At 41.3% G+C, this 12,284-nt stretch overlaps 1 protein-coding gene across 2 annotated transcripts in view; it reads right to left on the reverse strand.

Annotated features, from left to right (window-relative positions):
* Positions 1-6,204: 6,204 nt before the first annotated feature.
* LOC129814227 (thymocyte selection-associated high mobility group box protein TOX-like) overlaps positions 6,205-12,284 on the reverse strand; it is a 58,154-nt gene continuing 52,074 nt past the window's right edge. For both annotated transcript variants that reach the window (XM_055867204.1, XM_055867203.1), the window contains 2 exons: positions 10,316-10,458; positions 6,205-8,227 (listed from right to left, as the gene is read on the reverse strand). In XM_055867204.1, the coding sequence (XP_055723179.1) occupies positions 8,191-8,227; positions 10,316-10,458 (180 nt within the window). In that variant the 3' untranslated portion in view covers positions 6,205-8,190. The remainder of the gene's footprint in view (positions 8,228-10,315; positions 10,459-12,284) is intronic.

Below are 12,284 nucleotides of genomic sequence, written 5' to 3' on the forward strand. Positions count from 1 at the left end.
TTTAGAAAATGTTTGGCATCCTTGATAAAGATGAAGAAAGACATAATTCTAAACACAGCTATATTGTTAAAAAAAGGGGGGGGGGGGGGATTATATTTTAAACAATTACCCAGAAAAATTGATTTTCTTTAACAAGTAATATTTGGTTTCTCAAAGATGTCAAAATTATTTCCGCCCTCCCACCTAAAGATTCTTCTAAATAAAACCCGCCTAAATATTTTACTTTTTTACGTTATCTCAATTGTATTGTGGCCATAGAGCTCATTACTTGGAAATAAACGTTTTTGCATGGATGTTGCCATTGAGGGCTTCCACCATTTTAAAGAAGTAATCTCAGTGGGTATTCCTATGGATTGGGAGCAATCAGTCAGTGATCAGTGCATTGTCTATTTCAAATTGGTTTGCCAAGTTTGTAAATGGCTTTAAGCTATATCACCATTTACTGGCCACAATAAATGAATGACACACAACATTTGGTTCAAGACTCCAGCAATGCATGTGGTGGTAAGTCACCAATATTAGCTTGACACTTTTTTCAAACATCAAAAGAAGAAGGAAATGGACTACTTTAAAATGGAGGCTCAATGGCACCGACACCATAATGGTACAGATAAAAAATTGTGATCTCCAAAAATCTCTGTTAGTGTGGTGTATCTTGGCTTCCTGTTTCCCGGAGTTATACAAATGAGGTAATACCAAAGAGGAAGAGGCGAAGCGAGAGGGTCAACTCCCATCAAAATCTGTCCAAGCAGGAGTACAGCAATAAACTCCCGCCTTTTGGGACAACGTCTCCCGCTATTAGGGCATTAATAAGGAAGTTTAAAACCAATGGAACAGTGTTAACATTCCCTAGTATATGACGCAAGTATTGCCTCAACGCACAGTGAGGAAGTTGGTTAAGGGGGCAAAAACACATCCCAGGGTCCCAGATGGAGAATTACAGAATTTGGTCGCATTTTGGGGTGACCAAGGCCCTGATTCTGACCAGAGTTTAACACCGTATATGGAACGTTATTCCCTTTTTATGCACTTTTCTTTGTATGCGTATTGTGACCTTGACGTTAAGCATGACAATAGCAGGCTATTCACACGCGATTCGTTCGGGCGGAGTACTATGAAATGAAGGTGTTGCGGTGTGTCTGCAGATTAACCGTATTCTGACCTTGATTTAATTCCTTCATAATTCCACAATTTTAAACTCGGGGAAACCATGAATAAGGTCGAGCAAACCTGCTTGTTCAAAGTAGAAAAATTATCTACTTTTTTTTTTTTTTCGATAGAAACCACATTCGCCATGCACTGTATTTTATAAATGATAAGAGCTATTGTAAATGTGCAGTCATCTTGGAGAAGGGGATTGTAAATACACAGAAATTGTTTAATATGATCTTTCCTTATGATCACTGGAGACGAATGTGAAACCAGCCATATGGAAGAAAACTGAAAATCATATCAACATGACATGTATGGCCGCTCCTTTTCCACAGTGAAACAGGATATAAATAGCTGTGCCGCTATTCAGAATTTTAATTGTGTCCTCATAATTTGCTTGGATGAAGTTTGGACACCCGAGCTATAGGCTTCTGTAGGGCTGAACCTGCCGAGTTGATCTATGCGGTTTCTCATGTTTTAATTATAGACTATGTCCGGGCTTTTCTCGGTTTTATCTTACAGTTTGTATCATGTTAAATATTAGCCACTATTGAGAGCCACTTTCATTAATACCCACATACATTTTTAACTCTCACATTAGTGTTAGTTTTCTTCAATTTGTAGCTTACATTTTGCATCATTCCATTTACAATTCTTTTCTCTGTCACGTCCGTGTAAATTGTACAATATGGTTGAATTTATTGTTCCATCCTATTGTACACTTTTTTTCCCAGGATGAACATTCAGGATGTGTAAAGGCTCTCCAAAGGCTCTTCAAACCTGTTTTTTTATGATCCATACTTCCCTAACCCTAAAATCTTCCTGAATATTCTACAAGATCAGAGTATTTTTAAATCTAATAGTTTGTGCTGAAACGGAGATGATGATGCATAGATGCATAAATGTTTTATTATGTACAAATTACCTTGACTAACCTGTACCCCATACCCCCTGTATATATATATATCGTCTCCAGGGATTATAAGGAAAATCATATTAAACCAGTTCCGTGTATTTACAATCCCCTTCTCCAAGATGAGTGACCATTTACCTAGCTCTTATCAATACCTCTTATCATTTATAAAATACAGGGCATGGCGAATGTGGTTTCTATCGCAAAACAATTATGTAGATCATTTTTCCACTTTGAACAGGCAAATTGTCTGGGTCGCAATTGTATTAATTGTTCAGCAGTCTTATGGCTTGGGGCTAGAAGCTGTTAAGGAGCCTTGTGGACCTGAACTTGGCGCTCCGGTACCGCTTGCCGTGCCTTAACAGAGAGCACAGTCTGGGGCCTCCCGAGTGACGCAGTGGTCTAAGGCACTGCATCACAGTGCTAGCTGTGCCATTCGAGTGTCTGGGTTTGAGTCCAGGCTCTGTCGCAGACCTAGAGACCCATGGGGCGGCGCACAATTGGCCCACTGTTGTTCGGGTTAGTGGAGGGTTTGGCTGGCAGGGATGTCCTTGTCCCATCGTGCCCTAGCGACTCCTGTGGCGAGCCGGGCGCATGCACGCTGACATGGTTGCCAGATGCACGGTGTTTCCTCAGACACATTGGTGCGGCTGGCTTCCGGGTTAAGTGGGCATTGTGTCAAGAAGCAGTGCGGATTGGTTGGGTTGTGTTTCGGAGGACGCACGGCTCTCGACCTTCCCCTCTCCCGAGTCTGTACGGGAGTTGCAGCGATGAGACAAGACTATAACTACCAATTGGATACCACGAAATTGGGGAGAAAAAGCGATAAAAGTAAAAAAATAAAAAATAAATAAAGAACAGTCTATGACTTGGGTGACTGGAGTCTTTGACAATTTTTTGTTACCTTCTGTAGCATATAGTATATAGGTCCTGGATGGCAGGAAGCTTGGCCCCAGTGATGTACTGGGCCGTACACACTACCCTCCATAGCACCTTAATGGTCGGATACCGAGCAGTTGCCATACAAGACGATGAAACAACTGGTCAGGATGCTCTCGATGGTGCAGCTGTAGAACTTTTTGAGGATCTGGGGACCCATGCCAAATCTTTTCAGTCTCCTGAGGGGGAAAAGTCGTTGTTGTGCCCTCTTCACAACTTTCTTGGTGTGTTTGGACCATGCTAGTTTGCTGGTGATGTGGACACCTAGGAACTTGAAACTCTCGACCCGCTCCACTACAGCCTCGCCGATGTTCGGCCCTCCTTTTCCTGTAGTCCACGATCATCTCCTTTGCCTTGCTCACGTTGAGGGAGAGGTTGTTGTCCTGGCACCACATTGGCAGGTCCATCGACAAAATTCTAATTAAAGGTATAATCTATTTAAAGGCATAGTTTATGATAAATGTACTGAAAACCTTATTGAATGAAAAATCCATGAGAAAATTGGTTGGCCAGCAAGTGGAAGGGGTTTCAGCAGTTTAATTACATTTATTCAGCACACGCAAAGGAACCATGCCTGCAAAGACCGTTACACAACTTCATAAGGTAAGTCAATACCAACTACTGAGAAGTGCGCAGGAAAGGCGTGAGCAAGAAAGGCGTAATTTCCTATTCAGAATCAGGCCCCAGGTCTCCAAATCTACAATTAGACACCACTTTAATGCCAATAAACTCTTTGCAAGGGTTGCCAGAATTTATTTTATTGAGAGCAGCCAACAACTGAAACGCCCAGAGTTTTCTAAATGGCATTGACACCAGGTTCTATGGTCAGATGAGATGAAAATAGAGCTCTTTGGCCATACACCACCGGTGGGTTTGACGCTGAAAGAAGGATGCATATGCAGAAAAGAACCTCATACCTGCTGTAAGATACGGTGGTGGATCTTTATGTATTATAGGGTTGTTTTGCTTCCACTGGTCCTGGGACCCTTGTTAAAGTCAACGGCATCATGGACTCTACCGAGTACCAGGACATTTTAGCCAAAGACCTGGTTGCCTCTGCCAGGAGGCTGAAACTTGGCCATAAGTGGATCTTCCATCAAGACAATGACCCCAAGCATACATCGAAATCAACAAGAAATTGTTAATTGACCATCACATCTACATTTTGGAATGGCCATCTCCGTCTCCGGACTTGAACCCCCTTGAAAGCCTCTGGTTTGAATTGAAGAGGACAGTCCATAATAGCAGACAAAGGATATCAAGGATCTGGAAGGATTCTGTATGGAGAAATTATCTAAGATCCCTCCCAATGTTCTCCAATAGGAGATTGTTCTCCTATCTGATTAAACATTATAGAAAAGGCTCAGCGACATTATCCTCGCATGGGGTGGGTGTTAAAAACAGGGGTACCAAAAAGGATATCGTTTTTTGCACATTTTTGTTCAGAATTTTTTATTTCATTCTTTTTGGTTGATTCCATTGAGTAATTAATCAAGTAAAATATATTTCCCATGTTGGAAAATTACAATATAGCTCAGTACTGGTATTATTTATTTTTTACATTCTTTTTTGTTCATTTTTATCAAGGGTGCCACTCCTTTTGGAGTTGACTGTACCACACACCTCTCTCTTCCTCCAGAGTTACAACGATGCTTCCCAGGTGAGGTCAAAGAGTCCCAGGGCCTCCGTGGTGGGGCCCCAGTCTCACCCCCACCAGTACCACGACCCCCAGAAATGGATATGTAATGTACTATATCCCTTAAACTCAACTCTGGACCTCTCTGCCTTTTTTAATTGTTCCGTTCTAATCAGGGACAGATTTAGACCTGGGACAACAGATGTGTGCAATTAATTATCAGGTAGAACAGAAAACAGGCAGGCCCCGGACCTTGTAGGCTAAGAGTTGTGTACCCCTGTACTATATCATTAGCTCTAGCGCCCCCTTCTGGTCATGTATTCACTGCTAATGCAATTGTTTTACATGTTGTTCTATCTTTTGGCGACCAGAGGGCAGTGCATAGCTACTGATGTCTTTCTCATGTAGAGTTCAGGCCAGTCTATGGCAGGGGAGGCCAACCCTCCTCCTGGAGAACTACTGGGTTTGCAGAACTTCGCTGCTGCCCTGCTGAATACACACAGGTTTCTACTAATCCGCTGCTCATCAGCTTAATCAGGTATGTTAAAGTAGGGTTTGAACAAAAGCCTGCATGCCCAGTAGCTCTCAATGAGGAGGGTTGGCAACTCCTAGTCTATGGGGTACATGACTTGTGCATAATATATTCATTCATAGGCACTGGACAGATGGAAAGAGGAAATTGTTGTTCCGAGTAACTTGTTAAAGATAGATAGATTAAATGGAATCACGATGAACACACGCCAACCCTCACCCACAACACACGCTATTGCTCTCAGCTTCAACGAACACGATACTGATAGATATGAGCATACATATTGTACTTTGAAACTTTAACACTATCGTAAATCCTTTTTCCTTTTTATTCTAAATAGCAAATCACAATCTCTAGGCCCATTTTGATAATGATCCAGAAACGTACTACCGGTATTCGTAATATTAGCTGATAATACATTCATGAATTGGTCAAACTGACCAACCAGGACACCATGTACAAAATGGTCTGGCGAGGATGATATTAACAGCTGCTTACTTGGTGTTCATCAATCTCTTGAACCATATTGATCAATTATTACTGTGCTGGCTGTGACAGTCTACATCTGTATGTACAGTACATAGTCTTGAAATTGTACAAAACATAACACAGTAGAAGACTGAATTTAAACAAGTATTTTTCTTCCCTGAAATACAGCGATTGTGATACTTATGTGTTGTATGTTGTTTGTTGTTGTGTGGTTTTCATGTTAGCCTTTGGGCTTCCAACCACACCTGCACACCGTTTCTTTTTCGTAAAAAAAAAAAAATCTGTATTGTTGACTATCACTTGTCTTCTTTGGTGCAAATAAATCCAACTCAAACTAAATCACCATAACTACTGGTTTACAGTAACAAAACATCTTCATGGAAGTATTTTAATCTTCATGACAAAGCTGAAATTGCTACTTTTAGTCGACACCTACTCTCAAACTCTGAGACAAGGATATACACAATTAGGACTCTGGTTGTCTATGTTCTCCCAATCCCTCAGGCACTTCAGGTTGAAATAAAAACACAGGGAAACCAAAAGTGAGTGATTACTGCACAAAAAATACAGGTTTGACTTTATTTCTTTCAAACACATTAGAAACTAAAAATAAGAACACAATTCTTCACATTGTTGTTGCCTGGAGACGTTTTTCTGCCAAAAGAAAGGAGCCCAAATGGAACAGAGAAGACAGCCATCATCAACACTATTAAACATAAGGGCTTAAAAAACACCTAGTTATTGTTTCATAAATAGGCGCAGCATGATGAACAGACTTGATGGAGAGAAAGAGAGAGAGTGATGGAGCGATCAGAAGAGCGATGACAAGCCAGATGTCAGGGTTATATATCGCCACTCTGCCAATCTGTCTCTACCAATCTCCTTCTCTCATTATCAGACACTTTCTGCTGATAAAAAGAAAAGCAACTTCAGATACAGGAGGTTGATGACAATCCATATCATCAATATGCCCAGAAGTTGTACAAAAAAAGGATTTTGTCCTTGTACAAAACAAAACTTGTTTTTATTTGTCTACTTTCACAAAACTCATATTTTGTGATGTTTTCCAGGTAAAGGGCAGCCAACGTTTACGACGTTATTTCAGAGGATGAAAACAACTGATTTACCAAGTTTTATCTTACAAATATCATTATATTGACAATTCTTACGCCCAATAGCATCGAAACAGCTATAAAAGCTGTTCAATCAATTTCCCTTATTCTTTGATAGTTAAATTAAAACCGGTGTGATCCAATTCACAATCACACCGCACTTGGGGAAAAAAAGCTTTTGTTTTTATACTCTAGGAGTAAGAGTAAAACAGAAATCTATGTACAGCTTGACGTGATGGCTACACTAACCAGCCGAGGCATAGTCCACAGAGGATCCTATGAACATCATCATCATCAGTTTAGAAAGAGCAACACAACTCTGCTCAAAGACACACAGCAGTCTCTAAGGCAGTCCAGTAGCAGAGAGAGAGAGAGAGAGAGAGAGAGAGAGAGAGAGAGAGAGAGAGAGAGAGAGAGAGAGAGAGAGAGACAGAGAGAGAGAGACATAGAGACAGACAAAGAGAGAGACAGAGAGAGAGAGAGAGACAGAGAGAGAGAGAGAGACATAGAGATAGAGAGACATAGAGACAGAGAGAGAGAGAGAGACATAGAGACAGACAGAGAGACAGAGAGAGAGAGAGACAGAGAGACAGAGAGAGACAGAGAGACAGAGAGAGAGAGACAGAGAGAGACATAGAGAAAGAGAGAGAGAGACATAGAGAAAGAGAGAGAGAGAAAGAGAGAGACAGAGAGAGAGAGACAGAGAAAGAGAGACATAGAGAAAGAGTGATAGAAATATAATACATGTGTTCTTTGTTAATTTCTTTCAAAGGCTAAAACATATTGTCTTTCCTTTCAAAAGGTCTGTTAGTTTGGGGTTTTGGTTTACATCTTGCTATGTGTGGAAAAAAAGCCCCAAAAGCCCCTAAGTGCTAAATTAACTTCTCGGATTTGAACAACGGTCATGATCAAAAAATGGTCATCAGCTTGTCTTCCTCAAAACACAATCTAACGATATATCAGTAACGATCCAACGACACATCAGTAGATATGACAGTGCTGCCTATTCGTTCAACTCTTTGAGCACATTTCCTTTCTGCCTTTATGGCCATCCAACAATTAAAAAGTCCAGAACTTTACGTTTTTTAAATCTAATATCAGGGGAGGGTGTTTGTTACAAAAGTATCCGAAACCCACTCATAACATCAGTATGATTTTTTTCAAGGTAGATCATAAAGAACCACAAATATCAAAATATGGATGTTTTGCAATATGTGCTTATGTCTTTCTTGTTTTTGAGTGACGGTCAGTTGGTCAGATGGTTCAGCCAGAGTGGGGGGTGGTGGTCAAGGACTTTCTACTGGGGGAGAGGATAATCATGCCTTGGTTCAGTGAATAAAGAGTGGGACTGAATGTGGACCGGGTCTGGTTGCGATCCGGTCCATGGGTGGTTGAGTGGAGGTGTGTAGAGGTCAGATCAGGTCAGGAACAGAGGCTTGTCTCTCTGAAGAGCTCTGAAGGAAGATAATAGAGAGGAACCATGACAAATAATAATGAATAGTAATCAATCAATCAATAATAATCAATCAATGTTTCTTAACAGACTTTGTGTTATGAAACACATTTAAAATACAATTTGAATGATTGATAGACACTTGGGTTAGCAACTGTTCTAATTAACAGATGTTTAAGCAATCCATAAAGGGATAGTTTCCTGGTTAACGATTAAGCCTCCTCCTGGAATACAAAGCTTGCTCAAAATAGAATCTAAATTCAAAGTACTTCTTCGTACTGGGCTTCATCCATTTCTGGGAAACATGCCCTAAAGGTCAATCTGAATATGAACTCCATTCATACTCTCATATCTGCTATGTTTCTCCATTCTGCTTTGTCATACTACAGTTGAAGTCGGAAGTTTACATATACCTCAGCCAAATACATTTAAACTCAGTTTTTCACAATTCCTGACTTTTATTCCTAGTAAAGATTCCCTCTCTTAGGTCAGTTAGGATCACCACTTTATTTTAAGGATGTGAAATGTCAGAATAATAGTGGAGAGAATGATTTATTTCAGCTTTTATTTCTTTCATCACAGTCCCAGTGGGTCAGAAGTTTACATACACTCAATTAGTATTTGATAGCATTGCCTTTAAAATGTTTGACTTGGGTCAAACGTTTAGGGTAGACTTCCACAAGCTTCCCACAATAAGTTGGGTGAATTTTGGCCCATTCCTCCTGACAGAGTTGGTGTAACTGAGTCAGGTTTGTAGGCCTCCTTGCTCGCACATGCTTTTTCAGTTCTGCCCACACATTTTCTAGAGGATTGAGGTCAGGGCTTTGTGATGGCCACTCCAATACCTTGACTTTGTTGTCCTTAAGCCATTTTGCCACAACTTTGGAAGTATGCTTGGGGTCATTGTCCATTTGGAAGACCCATTCGCGACCAAGCTTTTACGTCCTGACTGATGTCTTGAGATGTTGCTTCAATATATCCACATAATTTTCATTCCTCATGATGCCATCTATTTTGTGAAGTGCACCAGTCCCTCCTACACCAAAGCACCCCCACAACATGATGCTGCCACCCCCGCGCTTCACGGTTGGGATGGTGTTCTTCGGCTTACAAGCCTCCCCCTTTTTCCTCCAAACATAATGATGGTCATCATAGCCAAACTGTTCTATTTTTGTTTCATCAGAACAGAGGACATTTCTCCAAAAAGTATGACCTTTATCCCCATGTGCAGTTGAAAACCGTAGTCTGGCTTTTTTATGGCGGTTTTGGAGCAGTGGCTTCTTCCTTGCTGAGCGGCCATTCGGGTTATGTCAATATAGGACTCGTTTTACTGTATATATAGATACTTTTGTACCTGTTTCCTCCAGCATCTTCACAAGGTCCTTTGCTGTTGTTCTGGGATTGATTTGCACTTTTTGCACCAAAGTATGTTCATCTCTAGGAGAAAGAACGCGTCTCCTTCCTGAGCGGTATGACAGCTGTGTGGTCCCATGATGTTTATACTTGTGCACTATTGTTTGTACAGATGAACGTGGTACCTTCAGGCATTTGGAAATTGCTCCCAAGGATGAACCAGACTTATGGAGGTCTACAATTTTTTTTCTGAAGTCTTGGCTGATTTCTTTAGATTTTCCCATGATGTCAAGCAAAGAGGCACTGAGTTTGAAGGTAAGCTTTGAAATACATTCACAGGTACACCTCCAATTTACTCAAATGATGTCAATTTGCCTATCTGAAGCTTCTAAAGCCATGACATCATTTTCTGGAATTTTCCACGCTGTTTAAAGGCACAGTCAACTTAGTGTATGTAAATTTCTGACCCACTGGAAATGTGATACAATGAATTATACAGGATTATATTATGATTATATTGTCTGTAAACAATTGTTGGAAAAATTACTTGCGTCATGCATGAAGTAGATGTCCTAAAAGACTTGCCAAAACTATAGTTTGTTTACAAGAATTTTGTGGAGTGGTTAAAAGAGTTTTAATGACTCCAATCTAAGTGTATGTAAACTTCCGACTTCAACTGTAAATAAAGGTTAAATCAAATAAAAAAAGAAAATATAATAAGGATGAGTATTTCTACCCATTGCCACAGTATTCGCTGGTCCAGTCGAGGTGCTGGCTGGGCCCATTCCGACACACCTGTCTGTAGTCCATGGATGGGGACAGTCCCTGCCCACCGGACGAGTTGAGCATGTTCTGGAAATCTGATTGGAGAGGGAATCCCTGGAAAACAAAAACAAAACTACCATTAGATACCATTTTCCAGTGTTATCCGTGTTATTCTACTCATAGAGATACACTAGTATGTGGACACCCCTTCAAATGAGTGGATTCGGCTATTTCAGGTGTATACAATCAAGCACACAGCCATACAATCTCCATAGACAAATACTGGCAGTAGAATGAAGAGCTCAGTGACTTTCAATGTGGCACCGTCATATGATGCCACCTTTCCAACAAGTCAGTTGGTCAAATTTCTGCCCTGCTACAGATGCCCCGGTCAACTGTAAGTGCTGTTATTGTGAACTGGAAACGTCTAGGAGCAACAACGGCTCAGCCGCGAAGTGGTAAGCCACACAAGCTCTCAGAATGGAACCGCCGAGTGCTGCAGTGCGTAGCGCGTAAAAATGGTCTGTCCTCGTTTGCAACACTCACTACCGAGTTCCAAACTGCCACTGGAAGCAACGTTAGCACAAGAACTGTTTGTCGGGAGCTTCATGCCGAGCAGCTGCACACAAGCCTAAGATCACCATGCACAATGCCAAGCGTCGGCTGGAGTGGTGTAAAGCTCACCGCCATTTGACTCTGGAGCAGTGGAAACATGTTCTCTGGAGTGATGAATTACGCTTTATCATCTGGCAGTCCGACGGACGAATCTGTGTTTGGCGGATGCCAGGTGAACAGTTTTGCTACTTCCAACTGTAAAGTTTGGTGGAAGAGGAATAATGGCCTGATGCTGTTTTTCATGGTTTGGGCTAGGCCCCTTAGTTCCATTGAAGGGTAATCTTAATCATACAGTTTACAGTAGTACAATGACATTCTAGACAATTCTGTGCATCCAACTTTGTGGCAACAGTTTGGGGAAGGCCCTTTCCTGTTTCATCATGACAATGCCCCTCTGCACAAAGTGAGGTCCATACAGAAATGGTTTGTCGAAATCAGTGTGGAAGAACTTGACTGGCCTGCGCAGAATCCTGACCTCAACTCCATCAAACACCTTTGGGATGAATTGGAACGCCGACTGCGAGCCAGGCCTAATTGCCCAACATCAATGCCCTAATGCTTTTGTGGCTGAATGGAAGCAAGTCCTCGCAGCAATGTTCCAACATCTAGCGGAAAGCCTTCCCAGAAGAGTGGAGGCTGTTATAGAAGCAAAGAGGGGACCAACTCCATATTAATACCCATGATTTTGGAATGAGATTTTCGACGAGCAGGTGGCCATGTAGTGTACATACAATGACCAGTGAAATAAGCAATAGACTTTAGAATGTGTCAATACTGGCAGCCATCTTGGTCATGGATGAATTACAGATCAGTCTATTTAGAATAAATGGCAAAAGAGGCACAGGAGACGCATTCTATTGAATTCTATGATTCTAATGTTAGCCATGACGAAGACCTAAGAGTCGAAACGTTGTCTGAGTATATCAAACTCGTATGTATTTCCGTAGCAAAGTGCATCAGTGTAGCATGTACATAGAGTATGTGCACATAATCATAAGCCAGACTTGGAGAATTATCCTTCAAAAGAGGATGAGCGCCTTGCATTTACATACAGATGGTTAGAATCTCACAAGTGGTTATGGAGTCTGAGTCCACAGCTCGCAATTCCCACGACACTGATGGCTCTGACAACAACAAAAAAGCCAATGACAGCCAATACAAGTCACGTGCTGTGATGTGTAAGAGCAACAGATCAGCTAGCTTGTGGAGAACGGATCTGTGGATACTGTGGATGGGAAAGTATTTGCAGACTTCTCTATAGCAGTACTGCACACAGATATATACGAATCAATTCATCAAATAATGACCTCCCATGTTATGTTATA

The sequence above is a fragment of the Salvelinus fontinalis genome, chromosome 17, assembly GCF_029448725.1.
Source record: "Salvelinus fontinalis isolate EN_2023a chromosome 17, ASM2944872v1, whole genome shotgun sequence".
Taxonomy (NCBI): Eukaryota; Metazoa; Chordata; class Actinopteri; order Salmoniformes; family Salmonidae; genus Salvelinus; species Salvelinus fontinalis.